At 41.5% G+C, this 21008-nt stretch overlaps 1 protein-coding gene across 2 annotated transcripts; it reads right to left on the bottom strand.

The window, feature by feature from the left end:
- Positions 1 to 7296: 7296 nt before the first annotated feature.
- On the bottom strand, positions 7297 to 20189 carry scinlb (scinderin like b). 2 transcript variants are annotated; one of them, XM_084912747.1, is made up of 18 exons: positions 20058 to 20189; positions 17829 to 18015; positions 16698 to 16852; positions 14940 to 14972; positions 14390 to 14551; positions 14103 to 14252; positions 13619 to 13708; positions 13336 to 13468; positions 12913 to 13001; positions 12598 to 12813; positions 12374 to 12507; positions 12104 to 12194; positions 10916 to 11086; positions 10658 to 10832; positions 10077 to 10192; positions 8607 to 8684; positions 8448 to 8508; positions 7297 to 8204 (listed from the first exon to the last, which is right to left on the bottom strand). In XM_084912747.1, the coding sequence occupies exons 2-18, from the start codon at positions 18007 to 18009 to the stop codon at positions 8044 to 8046; spliced, it is 2196 nt and encodes a 731-aa protein (XP_084768873.1). In that variant the 5' UTR covers positions 18010 to 18015; positions 20058 to 20189; the 3' UTR covers positions 7297 to 8043. The 2 variants fall into 2 exon arrangements, with proteins under 2 accessions (XP_084768873.1, XP_084768874.1); XM_084912748.1 differs by lacking the exon at positions 14940 to 14972.
- Positions 20190 to 21008: the final 819 nt, after the last annotated feature.

Raw genomic sequence — 21008 nt, 5'->3', positions numbered from 1 at the left:
GCCATCTTTTAGAAAGGATTATTAGATATTTGGGGATACTAGCCATAAAGAGGGTCTCGTACATTTACGAGCATCAAATGTCCTGGATTTCATGGTTTCAAAGTTTAATAGGTCTTTGAACTTCATAATAAAATTGAGTCCATTATTAGCAAAAAGAATTTTAAAAAAGAGCAAAAAAATGCTTGATAAATAATGATTGTTTTAAACTTAAGCTTTGTAATTGTAGCAGATTTCATTATGTGTGTAATTTTTTATTTAGCCCCACAGTAGTAAAATCCATAAATGGGAGTTAGATTTATTACTAGTATTTTACACAGCATTCAGCTATAGTAACATGTTCTGCATTTTCCTACTTCACCATGTGATCTGAACAGCTGCACTGTCTTAATAAATTAATAACCAAACATTTCTCAGTAACCAATAACTAGATGGAACAGCACAGTATCTAAGAGAGAGATCAGACAGTGTTTGAGCTAAAGAAGCTGTGTGTTTCTTTTGGGGGCTTTTTGTACACTGATCCACCACCGTTTTCCTATAGTACAACGCATATCTAGGTTCACGTTCAGATCAGAAAACCGTTTCAGCTGCAGGCATCTACTGCTGTAATTTAAACAATCACCTCATACGCCTCATGTTTTACACGTCTATAAGGTGAGCTTGCTACACTGCACATGAATATTACGTGATATGGTATGACTAGCTCATGTTCAAACATTGAAGATACTGTTCAGCCATTTTGTTTACTGGGTAGTGCGAAATGGCTGAGTTACCTGAGCGGGAATCCACTAAAGCCAAAGAAAGAATTTTTTTTTTTTTAATTAATTACAAATACCTTATAGGAAAACCTAAGAAAAGGTTGCAGAAGCACAGAAACAAACTGCCGTGTACGTTATAGTGTGTAAATTCAAAAACTGTATAGAGAGAATGGCGCAATGAAAACAGAATAAGATAAGATAAACTTTATTGAGTAGAATATAGGCAGTGAGAGTTTTGTAATTAACTTTTAATTACGTTTGCCAAAGACAATGACAGTAAATTAACCCAGTTCTACCAGCTTCTCTTTTCTCTAATACAGTAGAGTGTGTCTGATCTACTAAAAATCCTCATACTTGACAACACAATAAAACACAAGAAAAATCAGAATATGTTTGAGATTAGGATTTTTATTTGATGGAATTGACACTTCATTGCATATACATTTGCCTCCCGTTCCTTTTGTTGTTTTAGGTTAATACTTTAAAAGGCAATTTAAAAAATTAAATAACGTGAGAGTTATGTCAGGTGGCATTGTATGTGTGTGAAAGCTGTACATTTCTCCTCAAATCAATGTTTTGATTCAGTGTGTCAACCCATGTGGTAATTTAAATTACACAAATGAAGGTTTAGAGTACTGCAGTCTAGTAGGTATTGACTCAAGCAAGATTTAAAAAGCATTACAATTTGATCATGACCCTAATTCAGAAAGCATTAATTTTTTCCTGCAAAAGAACACAACCTTCAGGCTTTTTCAGCATTGTCAGTTTGTGCAAAGAATCATTTCCCACTACATGTACAACAGGTGAAAAACAAATTCAAATAAACAAATTAAACCTCCCAAGTGTTTTTTTTTTTAAATTACTATTATTTTTCATTTCCTAAAGATTAATTGAAAGGTCCATGGAGTTTGGAGGGTGAGGACCCAGGAAACCGCAACAAGGAGGAGAGGGACAGAAAATGGCAAGTCACAAAGGAGGCCTTGGAGACCATGATGAAAATGTCCGCCTCACTCAGGCTTTTTGCTTTAGACTTTCCATTCTGGACCAATCTATGTGCAGAAATGTGCCTAAAACCCTAAAAACTGTTAAACTTACCACAGATATTCACTTAGTGTCTATAATAACAACATTTAATAGTTTCATGAATTGTGTTCATCTCATACCCAAACCACCTTTATCAAATTCTACTCTAAATTCTGCTCTAATACAATACCAGTACTCATGACCAGAGTGCACAAATGCAACATTGTTTTTTCATACTTGACAACACAATAAAACACAAGAAAAATCGGAATATGTTTGAGATTAGGATTTTTATTTGATGGTAAATCTATTTTTTTATGTCAGGTTTTTTTTTATTTCATTTTGTTTTACTTTGATGCTATAATGGATGATTTTAAAAGATTATATAGCATCGCAGCAAAACAAGAGTCTCCTCAAGGTGCTTTATAATGTAAGGTGAAAACCCTACAGTATTAGCAGGAAAATACCCAACAATCAAAAGATCCCCTTTGAGCAAGCACTAGGCGACAGTGGGGAGAAAAAACTCCCTTTTATAAGGAGAAATCTCCAGCAGAACCAGGCTCAAGAAGGGGCGGCCATCTGCTGCGACCGGTTGGGGGTGATGGAGAGACAATATAGGGAGACAAGATGAAATATACTTCTGTTGGCCAATTACATTGTTTTTGAATAAATTATTAAATGCTTCGAGATCTTTAAAGAAGCATTGTAGTGTGTGTGTGTGTGTGTGGGGGGGGGGGGGGTGAAGCTGGTCTTTTAGTCATCGCTGCTGCCCTTAAAGCAGCTCCTAAACGGCTTCATTAAAGCTTTTCCCACTGCTCGAAAGAACCTTGTAATTTTAGACTTCAGTGGGGGATTGAGTACAACCTCAATAATCATGTCCAGGAGATCCAGAAAAAGTTCATCAAAAGTGCAATCATCTGGTGTAAGAGCCAAATGTACAAACTGATCTGCAGAGTCAAGCTCCTTTATAAGGGCCTTACTCATTTTCTTTAGCATCCGCCGTTTGTTATTTTTAAGAGCACTCAGATATCCTGGGATTCTGACCTTATCTAGTAGCAGACCTGTAAGACGCCTGGTGATCGCTTCGTATTTTTCTATATTCAGAGTGTTTGTGTAGAAACGACATTTCTCCAGGAGCTTATCTAACAGACAGTTACTGAAGTCTCTGACAATTTTCTCAGACTCCTCCTGTAAGTTTTTAGAGGTTGATGGCTGACTTTGAGCTTCTGTAAGCCCAGCTTCAGTGATTGGTTCAGGCTCAGGGCTGTTTTCTGGGGGTGGGCCCTGCTCTAGTACACTCACGCAGGAGACTGTTTCATTTTTGGGAGGACAATCTGGACGTAACTCTGGTTCAGACAGTCTGTCACTTTCTTTTTGCTCTGTTGGAGTCAGTGCTCTTAAAATCACATCCTGGATGTCTCCCACGGCACCAGAAATCTTGTCACTTTGGACAGTTTGATCCAAAGCATCATTCTCTAACCACAGAAGAGTGTTTTGCAAAAACTTTTGCACTGAGTCTTCTACAGTCACATAGAGGACCTCGGGCGAAAAGGGTAACTCATCTGTTGGCTCTGCAGACCTAGAGATCACAGAGTCTGAAAGACATTTTCCTGATAGCATCACAGGGAGTACATATCTTTCAGTTGACTGGAGATGGTCATACACTTTATCTGTCAACTCCCTGGAAAACATCTCAGTTTCCTTTATCTTTTCCAGGGGGTTCCAGATAAGGTTCAAATGTTCTGGCCCGTTTAATTTATTAAACATTTGTTCAAGAGTGGGTTTGATGGTGTTATAATCAACTGGGGAAGAACTTTTAAACATGCTATCCATCACTGGTGTGTTTACATAGCTACAAAAAGAACTGTAGTTGTCCATACAATCTGCTCTCTGATCATCAAGAGACTTGACCGGTTCGTGGAGACAGATGAAGAACCTTTTGTTTTTCTTCACCAGGTGTTTTATCTCTCTGATCATTTTGTAAAACTGCTTTTTGACAAAAGCGCAGAAGTGGTCTTTGTGCAGCTTTTGGTCATTGCTTTTTCTGGATGGGATGCATGACGCGAAAAAGTTTTTCACCTTTTGGATAATTAACTGCACATTAAAAGCAGGTTCGCATGAGTCACATTTCTCACTAGATGTGACATCTTCACCATCAAAAGACTGCAGATGATCAATTATTGTGTTTACAATGTCAGCTGCAGCTATTTCTGCTGACGTGCTGGGACGCTGGAGACTTTCAGCTGTCTCAGCATCTGTGCACTTCTCTATTTCTGTGTCATCTTCGGCATTCGAATACTTCAGAGTGTCAAGTATTGCATTGACAACATCAGCCACGATCACTTCACCTGGGGTGCTGGAACGACTTTCCGCCATCTCTCCAGTTTCACTTTCTTTTTTCTCTACAGGCGTCATGTCATTTTCATCCTTATTGTCCTCTGTGATTCCTGTGTCTGTGCTCCATTTGGTGAGAGCGCTGCTCACCTCCTCAACAACCATTGCCTTCTCAGAGATCTTTGATTCAGTACTCTCTGCTCTTGAATCAGACGAGCTAGGGGAACTAGCTGTGCCGCCCTTTGACATGCACTGGCTGCTTAGCTTACCTGCACATTTTTCCAAACACGAGGCTGCGTGAGAGACCATGCGTCGAAGGTTTTTTGTGGTTGTCATTTTTCCACTGACATAAACGGCCGGATCTGACCGTAAATCCGGGTTGTTTAAGAGTAGAGTCACAGCTGAGTTGACCTTTTCTGAGATCTCCGATTCAGTCAGTTTTGTCAGCTTCTTACTGGACTGACAGTTTTCATGGGGGATGTTAAGAGCGATGCCAATGCTGGTTGAAAGAGAGTCTCCCAGCGACGGAGCTATTTTTGCCACAGGTATGCTGATATCTGTTTGGGACAATTTGTCTGTCATTAACTCCTGAAGTGTGGGAAGTGCAGATTTCAGGATGCCGGTAGAAACTATCTGAATGATTTCGATTATCATATCAGCCACTAATGCTTGGAGATCAGAGTCCCAGATTCCCTGTTCAATCATTCCCCATTGTACCTGGGAGAACTGATCGAAACACTTGGTTATAGCTGGTAAAATATGCTCGGGAATAATGGGGATAGAGCCTGTAGTCTGAAATTCAGCCATTGTGGACGTTTCTGTTTCAACAAAATTATTTGAAGGACTTTGAAAATCTAAGTTTCTAGAGTGCGACGATCGCGGTCTGTACATGTCATTTACTTAACGCTAAGTAGTAGATTGTGAGTCCTGGCGGGTTCTATATAAGGGCTCAGTTGACTGTAACGTCACGGGCACATCGAAGCGTTCGCTACGTCACAGGCGATCAAAGCGTTCGCTTCTTCACGTCGCACGCATGCGCACTGTCTGTGTTTTGAACTCCCACGCACAGGCTTCCCGACTTAAACCGCTAATAAATTCTTACATACACATCGTGTTGGTGTAAAATACAGTATCTGGAAGCGAAAGGACATTTAGCCTCGTTATTTACTCTCTTAAAATGCACAACACCCATATATAAAGTAAACGGACGGACACTGCAGCGAAACGGAGCTCTAATCTCCGAGTGTACAACCTCTGGACCCAGCGTGATCATCACCTGTTAATATGCTAACATGACTAACGCCAGCATCACTGCACGTAGCTCCGCTTATTTAAGTTCGTGTTAGCCTAAATACGTTCCAGCAGTACTAGCTAGCAGCCGTTTTTAATAAGTTAACGTGCTCTTGACAAATAAACCCTGCAGAAGCTCATACTGAACCAGCACTGAGCGCAGTTACCTGCTTGTACTTACAAGCACTGAGTAAGGCTGAATTAAATGAAGGCTGTCCAGTCACTGTGCTATGCCAAAGTTGAACAAATGTCTGATATCGTCTGAATATTTCTTAATGAGGTATTGTTCACAAAGTTACCCGTGCAGTGCTCTATACAGCTTACATCCTTTGAGAGAAATAATTTCAAGTATTAATATTTGTTGTCCAATACTCAGGAGCTGCCCTCAGATTCAGACCTCAGCACCACTCAGTGACAACAGAAAACTCATCCTTTTTCTTCACTCTTTGTAGCAACTCCAAAATTAACCGATGAAAATAGTACATAGGTTAAACAGGTGGTTTGAAAGACTTTTATTGTGAAAATACTGACTTTTAGAAATAAAACCCTATCAGTGAAGGTTTGTCTCAACTAGTTTGTTGCACCGCTGAATCCGCTGGTGGAAACAGCAACTGGCCAGTCAAACTGCCCAGCATACATGCCCAGGGCCAATAAGCTGTTAGGTGTGTTGAATATAGTGGTGAGGAAAAGAATAAATACTTCATATTCTGATGGCTTAGTATGAGAGCACTCTGCCTTGCTGCTTTCACTAAGCCTGCTGTATGTTTTCCCCTTTTGTCCTCTATGTTGCCTTGTGTGTTCCTGTGTTCCTGGTAGGAGGTGTAAATTGGTGCAGCTTGGGCACCCGTGCAGTCCCCCTGGGGCACTCAAGAGCTGTCTATCTTTCCATCTATTTATTGGTCCATCCAGAACAATGCTATTTGGTTGGTTGGCCCTGTCCATAATTATTCAGGTTTACACCAAACATTCAAGCACTCAACCAACTGCTGACACCATTGACTAACACACCTCATGAAAGTAATTATGTTTTTTGTTTATTTTTGTTTAATAACTTTGTACATTTTGGTTAAAGCAGTGACTCTCACATTTTTTGTCATGGAGCTAGAATCACTGACTTTTACACATAGTTAATAAAGACCTTGGTACATTTCTATCAAATATGTCTCATATGACTCCTATAAAGTACTCAGGACCTTTGGTGGCCTGTGCCCTCGGTCTTATTAGGCACACGCACACAGTCTTTAATATGAAATTATTTAAATGTTTGTGTTTTTGTAACCAGTGCTCATAATCACAGTATTTTATCTTATTTTACCTTATCCTATCTTATCTTAAATTGGTTTTCCAGTAAACCAAAGATTTTAGGTTGTATTTTACTAAAGAAGGCCCTTTCACGTGCTCCCTTATTTTCCAAGAATCCACCACAGTGGTTGGATCTGTATGTTTGATTTGGTGCAGAGTTTATGCCATATGCACTTTCTGATACAGCCCTCCCATTTATCCAAGCTTCAAAGGGCTGGCACTTGGAGTACACTAGCTTTTGATCCCCCTGAAGCGGGGTTTGTGTCCTCTCCTGGAGGAGATAACATTGACTGTACCCAAATGTGAGTATACACAGCAGTGCAAAAAAATAAAAATTGTGCTAAGGCCACATCCTCTATTAAAGTGTGTTGGCATCCTGAAGAACAGTGCAGCTGTGAGCAGAGTTTTCATTTCTTCTTCCTACTTCTACTGCTGTTGCAACAAGATCCCATTTTTCTTTATTCCCCATCCAACAGAGACATTTAGTGATATGTGGCTGTTAGACCTTGCGATTTCTGTAGGCAGAATAATAAATACGCTGGTGGTGCAGTGCACTGGCTTTCAAGGCTCAAGAATGCTCAATAACCACAAGTTTGAAACACTGTGAGCTTTATTTAAAAGTCATCTATGTGAAAATCCCATTTAATAGATTTTTAACATGTGACATACACATACCATTGTGTGAATGGGTGGGTGACTGATTGTGTAAAGCCCTTTGGGGTCCTTAGGGACTAGAAAAGCACTATACAAATACAGGCCATTTACCATTGTGTGACTCTTAAATTCATGAGCACAGATTCCCCCCCCCCCCAAAAAAAAGCTCCATGCAACTCATAGCAAGTATACAACTTTCCATTATCAATCATAAAACACCATGCATTTATGTGTACTACAGAAGTAAGCTGTTTTGATATAGAAACTGTAAAGAAAGCATGAGAGAATGGCTCCTTCTGAACACACAAGTAGAACAGTAAAAAAAAAAACAGAAACAGAGGATTTGTCCAGCTGCCTAAATGGCTTTCGTATTTTCTTATTCCTATTAGAGCCCTCAGTGGGTATTTGCTAAACATGTAAAGGCTTTTGGACATGATCAATCAACCATTTTGATCAATTAAACATAACTGCTAGCAGAAGCCATCGTTTGCATGCAGATGTGATTCATTCCTGTTTATGAAGCCCAGTACACTGCACTGTTGCCGAGGCAGCTATTAAGGGTGATAACGACGATAGCATTGGTTTTTGGCACTTGGGGACTGAAATTAAAATGAATAAAAACAGCATTAGGGACTGCAGGATAGGTAAGGAGTCAGACATAGACGGAGAGCCTGGAGTTCTGTGTTCAGAAGCGGGCACGGATTCGGTCCAATGGATCTGTGTCCCACATCTTGGGATCCCAAGCCTGGAACCAGCCAGTGAAAGTTGGAGGCTCTGCTCCCTGTTTGATGGTGGTGATGGGAATTCCTTTGCGACCGGAGGGATCCGAGTTCACATATTCTTTTGCTGCACAACAAGAAGGAAGAGAGGGGAAGAGACAGGTGGAGAGATGGAGGATGAGAATGTGAAGAGAGGTGGTGTTTACCTCTGATCTTAAAGTTTTTGGTTTTTGATTTGAAACTTAAAATACTTAAGCACAATAAGTTTTCTGATTCTGTTTCACATGCAAGGTGCTGTCAAACAGTATCTTGCGTGTGCTTTGGAAATCATCTTTTTCTTAAACTTTTTTTCAGTTGTAATGTAACAAACCTATTTTGGGAGCTCCTTCCTTTTCCACGTCATTGGCATCTTTGCCAATCCAAATGTAGACCTAGAGACAGGAGAGATTTAAAAAGTCATCATTTTAAAAGTATGTCCTACAAAAGTTCTGAAAGTGACATTTCACACATGCCAGAAAGATCATCTCACCTGATCCCAGGTGTCAAGGAGCATTACATCATCAGTGGCCAGATCTGACTGAGTGAAGTCTCCAGGAACTTCTTCCACCTGAGACATGGGACAAAAGGAAGCTCACACTGACTGCCTGCAGGGTTTAGGTGCGTTCAAATGTCACAGTCCTTACCAAATTAGCACTATACGCTGATCAGGCATAACATTAAGAGTAATGACAGGTGAAGTGAGTAACACTGATTATCTCTTCATTGTGGCAGCTATTAGTGGGTGGGATATATGGCAGTCATCCAAGATGGCGCCAGTGTTCATGGCGGGCCGTCTCTTCGACTTCTGTTTGCTGTTTGTTATTTGTTCTTTTTTGTGTTGTCCTGATGTCTACGCGCTTTTCACATATATTAGGGAGCAATTGAACATTTTGTCTTTAAAGCTGAAGCGTTAGAAGCTGGAAAAATCGGCAGGTGTGAGGATCTGAGTGAGTTTGATGAGGGCCATATTAGGATTAACGAGGCCCTTGTGGGGTGTTCTTGGTCTGTAGTGGTCAGTATCTATCAAAAGTGATCCAAGGATGGACCAGTGGTGAACCATCGACAGGGTTACTGGTGGCCAAGGCTCACTGATGCACTAGTGGTCTAATCCAACAGATAAGCTACTGTAGCTCAAGTTCGTGCTGGTTCTGATAGAAAGGTGTCAGAATACAAGGAGCATCACAGTTTGTTGTGTACAGGGCTGCATAACCACAGACTAGTCAGGGTGTCCATGCTGAATACTGTCCACTGCCTAAAGCACCAACAATGGACTCGTGAGCATCAGAAATGGACCACAGAGCAATGCGAGAAGGTGATCTGGTCTGATGAATCATGTTTTCTTTTACCTCATGTGGATGGCCACGTGCGTGTGCATCACTTACCAGGAACACCTGGCACCATGATACACTATGGGAAGGAGGCGAGCTTGTGGAGGCAGTGTGACGTTTGGGCAATGCTCTACTGGGAAATCTTGGGTCCTGCCATCCATGTGGATGTTACTTTGAAACGTACTACATTCTTAAGCATTGTTGCAGACCATGTGCATCCTTTCATGTGAACGGTACTCCCTGATGGCAGTGGCCTCTTTCAGCAGGATAATGCACCCTGCCACAAAGCAGGAATGGTTTAGGAATGGTTTGAGGAGCACAACAGCGAGTTTGAGATGCTGACTCCGAATTATCCAGATATTAATCCTGTAGGATATGCTGGACAAACAAGTCTGATTCATGGATGTGCCACTTCCCAACTTAGACAACTTAAAGTATCTGTTGCTAACATCTTGGTGCAAGATACCACAGGGGTCTACTGGCATCCAAGCCTAGACCGATCAGGGCTTTTTTGGGAGCAAAAGGGAGACCAACACAATATTAGGACATGGTCACAATGCCTGATCTTTAGCCAGATGTGACATCTTTACTCTAAAAAAAAAGTTTGAGCTGCATTCTTCTCCCTGACTTACACTGAGTCTTCCTGTTTTGTTGGAGCAGCCAAAGAGACGTGGGGGTCTGATCCCGCTCTGCAGACTCTTTGACGTCTGGTAATCCGTTTTGCCTCCCAGAGCAGACCAGAAGTCAGCTGTGAGAGAAGAATACACAACCGACTTTAGCTACACGTAACATTTAATTGATGCTTAATTTGTTTGGACAGGAAGTGAATCACAGCCTCTTTGGGCCCCTGACTAATAAAATGCATCAGCTCTTTAAGTGTAATCATAATCAGACCTGAAATGTTAGTGTTCAGTATCACTGACGCCATCAGGCATCAATGCGAATGGCAAATAAAGGTAGAATTTGATGGCTTTACATAAGTAATTTCTTAGCTTATATACACTTTTACATTTTGTAAGTAACTTAAAAACAGCCAAACAGTCTTTTATCACTCAATTGTGAATCAAAATAAAAAAAATTAGAATGAGTTTAAATATTTCCCATAAAATACCTCCTTTTTTTATCTTCAGATAAATAAAAGAAAAGGCACAGAGTTAGTTTCTTTGAGCAATAAACAAGGAAAGTTCTCACTTGTTTTATGTTGGGGACTCACCTGGCTCCTTGCCCTCTGACACATTGCTGGGACTACCACCCAGGAAAGCCACCACATGCTTGGCTGCTTCCATCTCTTTATCGCTGGCGCCCACGCCACGCCACACAAACAAGCCACTTGGCGTTTTCAGCACAAAAACATCGTTGGTGTTCAGATTGGAGGCAGTAGCTTGGACCTGAGGAACCACACAAGTGAGAGGAGCAAATAAGAACTCTCTTGTACACACACACACATACAGTGTGTTGCAAACCAGCTTACCTCCACCGCACGGGTAGCATTGGAGGAGCTCTGCCGGATGTGGAAGAGGCGAGTGCTGGCGGCTTGTGTCTGTCCACCTTTGCGTGACGTTCCTCCACTGTGGATGATCATTGGCTTGTCCTTGAAGATGCTCATCAGGTGGGGAGGCTCCTGACCCTGTGACACTCTCACCTGTGGGTATTAACAAAATTCACCAGCAAAGGCAATGACTAATCCAGTTTTTCCAGTTTAGCTACAGATTTTGTTCTTAGGGTTACCAACACCAAAGTGAAGTGGTAATCTAAGGTTCCGTATCACTATGTGCAGGAATAACAAGACTGAAATAGATCAATGCTCACTTGATATTCACTATAAGTAAATTGAGTTTCAGCTAAGTGATTTTTATATAAATGCAACACAACTGAAAAAAAATTGAAAATTTTTAACTAAATAGCAATATAGCGTGATTATTATCTAATATTTTAAATACTTTAGTTTATTTTTAAAGAAAATACTCAATGATACCAGCTGTGTTGGCATGATTGTGTGAGAAAAACATCTCAGAAATGTCTTAATGTCTCCAGTATTGCTGAGAGTTTGATGTGTAACCAGCACTAACTGAGGGTCAAGGTTTGGCCACGTTTTAATGCAGTTCTTGTAGTTATGGCACTTTATCTATTAAAACGTGCTGCAGGTTGGATCGGATCAAAATAAAAATTATAGAAACACTGCCCTCTGCTGGTTATCCTGGGGTTTTTTTTTTCTTTCTTATGGGATCTTTATGAGGCAATTAGTTTTCATCAGCTACACTAAATCCTCTGTAATAGTTAATAAATTTGAAGTATTGGAAGACAGGCAGAAAATATTTGTTTTAGTCGTTGTTACACAGCCCATAAGTTAAAAATGGTGCGTACTACTTATGTGGGAAGTGTGATGAGTAGATTCAAAGAAAGATAAACGTTATATGTACGTATTAAGGTTAGTTTGAGAGCCATAAGCTCTTACTCAATGAAGGATCTCATATCACCTTTATCTGTTCATGTCAGTCATTTAGGGAGAAAAATTACGCTAATACAATAACTGCTCACATTATTTAGATTGTTTCTTTAACATTTCTAAGTCATACATTACATTACAGGGTCTTTCTGTGATTACACAGACTTGTTTAGTGCATGTGATATTGAGGTGTGTAGTGGGTCAGGTTCTAACCTGAACTGGGGCTCCTCCCATTGAGTCATCCAGCTTCACTGTGAGGAACGCCGAAGCGGCCAGTTCGTCTTGTGTGCACTTCAGCCCCTGCCTGACACAGTAGCACCAACACAGTCTGAAACACGTCATTAACTCGTGCGTTTGTGTGTGTGAGTGTGTGAGATAGAGAGAGAGATCTTAGACAGGGTGTGGCACACTCCGCCACAGCTTTTACTTCATACTAATTTAAAGAGATTATACGCTTTATACATGTTTTGCTGTTTTACCCACCAAGTGTATATGATGTGCTGCTCCCGTGATCCCTGTCTGTAGCTGTAGAGGATGAGGTAACAGTCGCCCCCATAGAAGTGACCATAAGAGGAGGGATCCACGGGCACATTTGCACCATCCTCGACACGCCAGATCTAGAACACCAGACCCAATCTTTAAAAAAAACCAAAACCTTACAGCTGTGTTTATCTGTGCTATTGTTTCACTTTTTAACACCCTCCTACCTGGACTTTGCCCTTGCCATCGTCCACCATGCCGTGCTGCGCTGCCATGGCTTTGTTTGTGTGTAGGGTGGAGGCATCAAAGGGAACCTGCTCCACTTTGGCTATGCGGCCAATAGTGTAGGCCTTACTGGGACCTGTGGTCTCATCCTTATCCCTCCAGTCGGAAAAGAACTGCTTAAAGAGAGACGTTTCGCCACCTGCAGGAAGTACTTGGATCTGCAAGTCAAACAGAGATTTGGCTTTACGGTTAGCTGCACTGTGGGATTTACAATTGTTTTTTTTTTGTCTAAGTTACTAAGTACATGTTGGCTTTACCGTTGTATTTTTGCTGTATCCCTTATCAGTGATGAACTTCTGACCTGCAGCCATGGCTGCTTTACGCTCCGACACAGTGGCCTTAGGGCCTGTTGGAATCAGATAAAACAAAGGAGGTGTAATTCACCTTTATGTTATTCAGAGTGAGAAATATCTGCGGATATTTACGTAAAGAGGCTAATTGCAGTGCAGTCATAAAACACAAAATTACTGCTGTAGATTTCCTGTTATTGTTCAGCAGTGCCAAAAATAAAACCAGCAGCATTTAAATATACCTCTTTCACATGTGTAGCCTTAATCAGAGAGACCAAAAAAGTGTAAACACACGCTTTCCAATCATTTCTTTGTTAGAATTTGTGCAAAAAGAAGAAGAAAAAAGCACAAGAATGTTAGAAGTGTTATCACAAAAATGTTTTGCTGCACCTTTCCACACAAAGATGGTCTTGTCCACCCCGTTGTCCAGGATGTAGCACTCCTCTGGAGACAGCGTGGCCTGTTTGAAGGGACTGGATGCAGCCACAGACGACACCTTCATAGAGCCAGATGCATCTGAGATCTAAAAGAAAAGGAAAGAGGCCCCATCAGGTACTGATTCTGATTTTTTTATAATTATAAAATTAAATTTCTTTTTTTCTATGAAATCTTTCCACCCTTGTATCAAAGCCAGGGTGTTCACATTTATTTGACTGTCACTTGTGTTTCTCACCATGTAGAGGGCAGCCTTCTTCCTGTTGGAAGTCTCCACCTTGTCGTCATCCGGAATACTGGGGGCAATGGAGGTTTTTGGTCCTAGAACCTAAACAACAATCAAGGGCATTAATCACTAAAGGTTTATCATCATTAGCACTGATTAAATGCTTTTTAGTGCAAATATAAACACAGCTTTATTCAGATAAAAAAAAAATCTCTATAAATTGAAAGTATGCTCGTTAAACCAGCCCTCCCCTAACTCTCTCTATCTCATTAGGCATCTTGTTGTAAAGGAAGTGTTTACTAAGCTGCCCTGGCACAGAGCTGGCATATGAGCAGCACTTACAAAGGGCAGCATTGTTCCCACACTGACTAACTCCGTGGCAGTCGAATGCATTAATTGCACTTAAAGCTCCTGCTCTCAAGTGATCACCTCTGAGGTTAAAGTGTGGTGACATTTGCTAGAAGAGGGAGACAAGTGAGGAATGTGCGTGTCTGACCTCTATGATGGGAGCCGGCTCGTCCCCCTCCTCCACCATATGCACTTTGGCTCTGCCGTTCCTCTCATTATCTCTGATGTCGATGGTGACCTCGGAGGCCTTCAGCCGCTCAAAACGGTTACACTCACTGCCGCACCACTGATAGATGTCCTGCAGGAGGGGAGAACCCGGGAAAGGAGGTTTAAAGATGTGAAAGCCTTAACTATTTCACGGAAACTGTAGAGGTTAAACTGCACTCTGTATATACAGTAGCAAACACACACACAAATAAAAAAAAAACAGCTCACCTTTCCCAGGTCAATGATGAAGCAGTCTCCTTTGTTGAAGCTGTCCCAGGACATATTCACCTCGGTTGCTCTGATGACCCTGCGACCCTTAACGTGCAGCAGGCGTTTTACATCCACGCCGTTGGTCACTACATGTTTGAAACCTGAGGCCACACCTCCTTTCTGTGAAATCCAATGATGATTTGCGTTAAGTTTTATCCTGTGAATATTCTTTCAAATCTAAGAAATCATCGGGGATGGGCTGATTTAAGAGAAGATGAGCTATCTTTACACCCAAGCTGCAGTTTTAGTTACAACTACTACACACGGGCCAAATGACCAGGTAAGTCACAAATGTTCAAGGGGAGGACGTGTGGAGTCAGCTGACGGTGAAATGAGTTTAACACAGGACTGTAAAATCTTAAGGAACAACTGGTTCCTTAAGACATGCTGTCAGTTAATGGCAGCATGTCTTAATCACTCAGAGTTAATAAAGACAATGGGCGGAAAAGAAACGAACATGATGACTGAGGATAAAATGAAGATTGTTGTGTGCAACACGCCGTTGTACCTGGGGGATGGGATTATCACGTAATGTGCCGTCCTTGGTAGAGCCAATAAACAAAGCAAGTATTTAGAAAACATGCAAATGAACAGAAATACTCTCTGCTGGAGAAGAACAACATGATGATCCTTGTCAGTTTATAACCACACAAAAAATGAACTGAAATAGAAGGTAAATTAAATGTTTGTGTTTTGTAGACTTTTAAAAATCTCATAATGTGATTTTCCTCAACATGATCCTTCTGCAAGCTACTTTGCAACCTTCCTCACCCCAGTTTCTCATTTGTATGCTCTTTCTGACCTTACTCGGTGTAATGCCTGCCACCACTGATGCCTCCTCTGCTGTGTTTGTTGTGTATCCAGAGCTTTACAGCCAATGGAATTTGACTAAAGTGGTTTTTACTGAAATATGGGTGAAAACAACAACAAAGGAAACTTGCTTAAATTAGACTTTGAAAAAAAAAAAAAAAAACACCCAGAAGAGTCAGTGACTCATCCTCTGCTGCTGAGGTCAGATGACTAGAGTGTTGTTAGACTCTCGGGGGGCGTGGCTACTTTGACCACCAAATGAAAACCACATTCATCCTGTTATTGGTCAGATGGTAGCAATTTTTTCCGTGGCAACAACGCATGCTCTGTTTATTGGCAGAATAGTTTACTGACAGTGAAGTTACCAAAGCTCTGTCGAGAATGTGAGGTTTGGTTCTGTTTCGGCTTCGCTGTGTCCCAAACACAGCCAGTGTGCTTGGACTCTGCAACATATGCAGAGCAGAATTCTCCAACAAAAGTAGTAAGCAAGCATTCGGGCTAATTACATTTAACTAAAGCCACGAAGGGGGGTTGGGGTTATGAGAAACAGATGGCTGTTAAAAGTGGTTTAGCTTGTGTTTCTCAGTATACTTATTTGTAGAGGCTGGTTGCCTAGGTTATAATCAGTCAGTCCATCAGACACACCATCAGAGAGATATAGAAAAAAGGGGGAATGCTATGATTTCTTTGAACTTCAGAATCATCAGCTCATCTCAACAGCAAAGTTCACAGGACGCTGGCAATCATTAACACTGCAGACATGTTTCAGTCAAACAGAGTTCTGCAGCAGGTCACCTCTCACTGTTTACAGGACTTATATATTTTTATGGTTCTGTTATTTAATAGCGGACTGGGAGCAGAAAAAAAACTTCAAGAAATCATTACAGAAATGTCCCTTATTTAGTTACTAATTTAAACCAGCGGTTCCTCTTCTCCTATCAATAGCCTTTTAATAGCTGACTGGAACCTGTCATTTACTTGCTCATTACCAGCTTCACTTTTTGGACTCTGCTAGTGTAGCTTTGCATGATTTTCAGGTCAAAATAATGCTTGTTTTTCTTATCAAAGTTTCTTCAGAGACATGTCAAAATGAAACCTGGTGTGACGTTAACTTGTCTGCCATTTTGCACGTGCGACATAATAATAAATAATACAGGGGAAGCCAAATAAGGCTCCAGTCACAGCCCCTTAAAACCACCGGTCTTGGGGGAAAAATGTGTATTCCCCACCGAGCTGACGAGTGGTTGCTCAATTTTTCTGGCGGTGGCTGGCGGTGACCAGTCAGTGACCCCCTTGGCAACCCACCTCACCCCAGTTTTCGTCATTTGTCAGTTGTTAGAGCAAAATGTGTATCTTATGACTGGTTGGCAAAAATCTTTTTTATTGCTTTGTTCAGTCACAGATTGCCAGAGTCGCCTGTAGTTTGCATGAAGATCCCGACTTCCATAAAGCTCACCTGGTACTTGATGCCTGACTTGAAGTAACCCAGGAAAGTGTTGGACTCGTAGTTCTGCACCTCCCTGTACTGCACCGGGCCACCACCCAGGAAGTCATCCAGCTGTGAGGCAAAGATCGCTGCCGCTCCACTCTCATCCTGTGAACACTCATCCCCTGCAGAAAACAGAAGTTTGTAACCGGCTAGTTCTAGAAACAGTCCTGCAACTGCTTCGTATTCACGCTCAAAACTCAAGCTTCTTACAGAGAAATCTGCAGCACTTTAGTGCAAGCAGTAACCTTATGCGCCCTCTGAGTCAGGACTGGAGTCATGGTTATAATCGCATAAACCACATGAGCAGCAGAGCCTCTCTGTATCCTGTTATTACTGTCAGATGGCACACAACATGGATAAAACTATTCCACAAGTTTTATCTGACTAACATTGATCCCAGACGGAAGGATTAATTGTGTCCCAGTGTTATAAAGACTGTAATGTGTTGCAGATGGTTGGATGGCATTGGATGCAGACTGGCAGGGAACTGCGCAAACCTGCAAAAAACTAGTACCCATTTCTAATGATCTGCAGGGGCATTCCAGATGTGAGTCATCCAGCAGTTTGTTTTATGTGTCTGTTTTTGTTATGCAACCAAAAGGAAAAAAGAAAACGTTCAGGGTGGTTAAAGTTGCACATCACTGAGTGTTCTGTTCACTCATAATTTAATTCTAAGCCACAAAAAGGGAACTGTGCAGGCAAGAGGAATTTCACAAAGTCCTGTTACTTTAAGCTCCTCACACAAGGGAGGATGTTTCAGGTCTAAGATCTAAAAACCTAAAGCAGTTTCCAAAACCAGGCTATTGTGGTGCAAGCGCACGATGAAGCAAGGGTATCTGCTCTCATTAAACCCAAAGCTACACCTGTCTGTTTGTGAGTTTAAGTACTAAAAATTGCAAGGAAACACAGCAGCTCTAGAGGAAGTGACTTTTTAAAACTCTGAATATATCACTTAAGTTTGTAGCCGAGGAAAATGCCAAACATCATACTTTATCATGAAACTGGAATGAAAACAGATTTGCTTTGGTGCAATCAAACAAAACTAAGCAGAAGCCTCAGTAAATTGCAAGACTGCAGTTTGCAGCATCCATGTCTTACCCAACCACATGTGAATGTTGTATGATGGGGCTGAGGTGGTGAAGAGCAGCAGGTAGGCATCTCCGGTGTAAAAGGAGCCGTACAGGGCTTTGGGAACCGGCTTGAGGTCCATGCTCTCGATACGCCACACCTGCAGCCCTGGCTTCTTCCCTGCAGTTTCAAATTCCTTATGGCTAACCATGATGCTCTGAGACACAATAAAGATTAAAAAAGAAAAAAAGAAAAAGAGGAAGTAAATAGTCTTGACGTTAAAGGAAGCCAGGTAGAGACACAGAAAATAATTTTAATGTTTTTGCCATGCAAAATGTGGCTGCAGTTGAACTCCTGGAAAGCCACAGAAAGCATTCTGAGAATGACAGAAACAGCAGACGCTGCTGAGAGCGCTCACAAACACAATGCAAAAGTTATTTTGTGCAACCAAATTTATGATGTGCTTCCTGAACAACAAACGCTAGATTGTGTCTTAACACCAATGGGGGAAGGGGGTGGTGGTAGGGGGGCTAACCACAGCAGTTTATAAATGTACATTCTATCTCTCCTCTAAGCCTCTTCCATATTTGGACACTCACTGTAAACACTGAACTAGAAAGACAGGTTCTTTAACTATATCACGCACTGCTGCTCGACGTCTGTCAACCAACTTTCAATAATCATATTAGCCATGAACCACACATTAATGACTCTCTGCTTAGTATCATATTTTATTTATTTATTTTGCACAAACTCATTGAAAAAAAAACCCTAAATGATCTGAAAAACCCTTTGTTGTTTCTAAAAAGTCATAATATATGCAGCATATTGTGACACCAGAGTCTGAGATAAAGTTATGTTTTTCAGAAATGACTGATGCAGGAACTTTGTACCATTATTAGCACACATTTAATCAGAAAATCATATCTCCACTAAAATAAACAATACCACATTCCAGGCTGACAGTGCTGCGTGACCTGTATTGCTTGCTTCATAAAGTCCTATCATATTTTTATGGCTGATACTGGAGTGACTCTATAACATCAAGTTATACTGCATGTCTGGACTGCTACAAAACACAGTGAGAAAGCTGAAGCACTGAGTCCAGGAACTCACAGGAGGTTCTTCTTAAATAAATGAATATTGTGATAAGGTTGAACATTTGCTCCAAAGAAATTGAGAGATTATACAGTACAGATTGCTAGTTTGTCCAGATTACACAAGAGCCTGATTACAAGTGTGGCTGCAGGATTATAGTTGTACTCTCAGACTAAGACTTCTCTAACTACGCAGCTCTGACCACGTCCACTTCCACTGCTGTAAAACCATAAACCTACATTTAATTTACATCCCCTTCATCTGATAACCACAGTGCTCATCACGCAGGCTGAAATATTTAATGTTACTGAGAGTTGAAATCATACCAAACAAACACAATCCAAGGAATCACGCATCATGATCACCACTTATTGTTACTGCGATGTTTGCAGTGCTGTGTCTTAAACGAGCGGCCTGCAGCTCAGCTTTCAGTGAAGAAGGAAAAAAATTGAGTGGACTTCCTGTAAGAGGCTGATCAATAAGTGCTGCATCATGGACAAAACCTCCAGACCCCATAAAGTGCATGAACTGGAAACAGATGCACTGATATTAACGCTAATGTAACACAGTAATGAGCACAATGTTGCATCTCTGTGTGGTGGGGTGGGGGTCATATGCTGGAAAGAGCATCTTCCACCAGCTGTGCTTGTCTGCTGCAGACCTCTGATATATTTACATTTTTAAAAAGTGCATTTGTGTTAAGAATGAAGTCTGTGCTGCTTCTTCCTCTTTTTTGACTATTGCATAACTTCTTAACAACCACTGTCTATGTTCCAATTAAAGCTTCCGCTTCAATCATATTTCAATCACACGATAACGATCAGCAGCAATATGAAAGAATATCGAATATCACGAACTCTAACGCGTTCTCTCCTTCCTTTTCGCCCCTTTCGCTGGCTGCTGTGACTCAGGAAGAAGAAGAAAAAGAAGAGGGGAAAAAACAACAACTGGAAACTTTCCACATCTGGAATTTCACTCGCTTTAAACGTCCCAATCCTGCCTGGCTACATGAGAGCGAAAAGTCAGCGATTATCAGCTAAGATCGCGAGCTGTTCACCTTTGATCTAAAGAAATTATGAAAAAGTGCAGAAATGCCACAGCGTGTGCACCCACGTAGACTGGGGTGGGGTGGAGGGGGAGGAAAAAAAGGGGGAAACTCACAGTTTGTTTGAAGGATGAATCACACAGGAGAGAGAGAGAGATGAGCAGATGAGTCGATGGAGGTCGTAGATGCGGCAGTGAGGCGATTATGGACACTCTATGGTTTTGATGTGCTGTAGATGACGAGACGGAGGAGGAGGAAGGGGAGGAGGAGTGGTGCTGGGGGAGTGTCCAGCATGAATACTTCTCAGGCGGAGAGAAGCTTTCTGAGAAGAGAGGATTGTGCTGTGGTGATTCAGGAAGAAAGTCTGCCTTTACAGTGCTGTGCCAACACGACTGTGGACTGCACAGCGCAGATTATAAAGCTTTCATGTAGGGAGGGACAAAGTTCAGCATGCAGTGGCTTCTTAGAAGTAGCACCTGAATGCGTGACTTTAGGTTTGGCTTGAGATCGGTGTGACTGGAAAAAACAAGAGCAGGGAAATGTGTCTGCCTTTAAAATCCTATAATGCAGAGGTATCATAGGAAATCAGATACTGTGAGTTGGGAAACAGCGTCAGCGGCTATATTCAAAAGACAACTGTGTGTTGATTTGAAATACAGATGTTAGTGACACTTCAACTTCCCCCTTGGTTGAATAAACCAGCCAGCCCTTGCAGATACAGGACACCACACATACCTCTAAACGAGAGCATCCAGAACATTCATTCGGTCTCATTAGCTTCAAGATAAACACATTATGTAAAACAACTTTTGGCTTTGTTACTATGGTGCACAAAACCCACGGGGCATGTCACCATTTGCACACATGAAAATACCACTCGCGTTTGAAGAAATGCTTGCATAAGTCACACCCAGCATCTACCTGCTGTACTTCTTCTTTTGCAACAGGTACAGCGAAACAGAAAGTACCCTCTTTCAGTTCTAATGACACCAATTAAAAACTCACCTGGTCCACACCTTCTGAAATTCTTTAAATATAATGTCAGATGAACAACAATGTGTTGCATA

The sequence above is a fragment of the Perissodus microlepis genome, chromosome 18, assembly GCF_051167445.1.
Source record: "Perissodus microlepis isolate ML-2025 ecotype Zambia chromosome 18, ASM5116744v1, whole genome shotgun sequence".
Lineage (NCBI taxonomy): Eukaryota > Metazoa > Chordata > Actinopteri > Cichliformes > Cichlidae > Perissodus > Perissodus microlepis.
The sequence above is the reverse complement of the archived record's forward strand: the minus strand, read 5'-3'. Positions and strand labels throughout refer to the sequence as shown.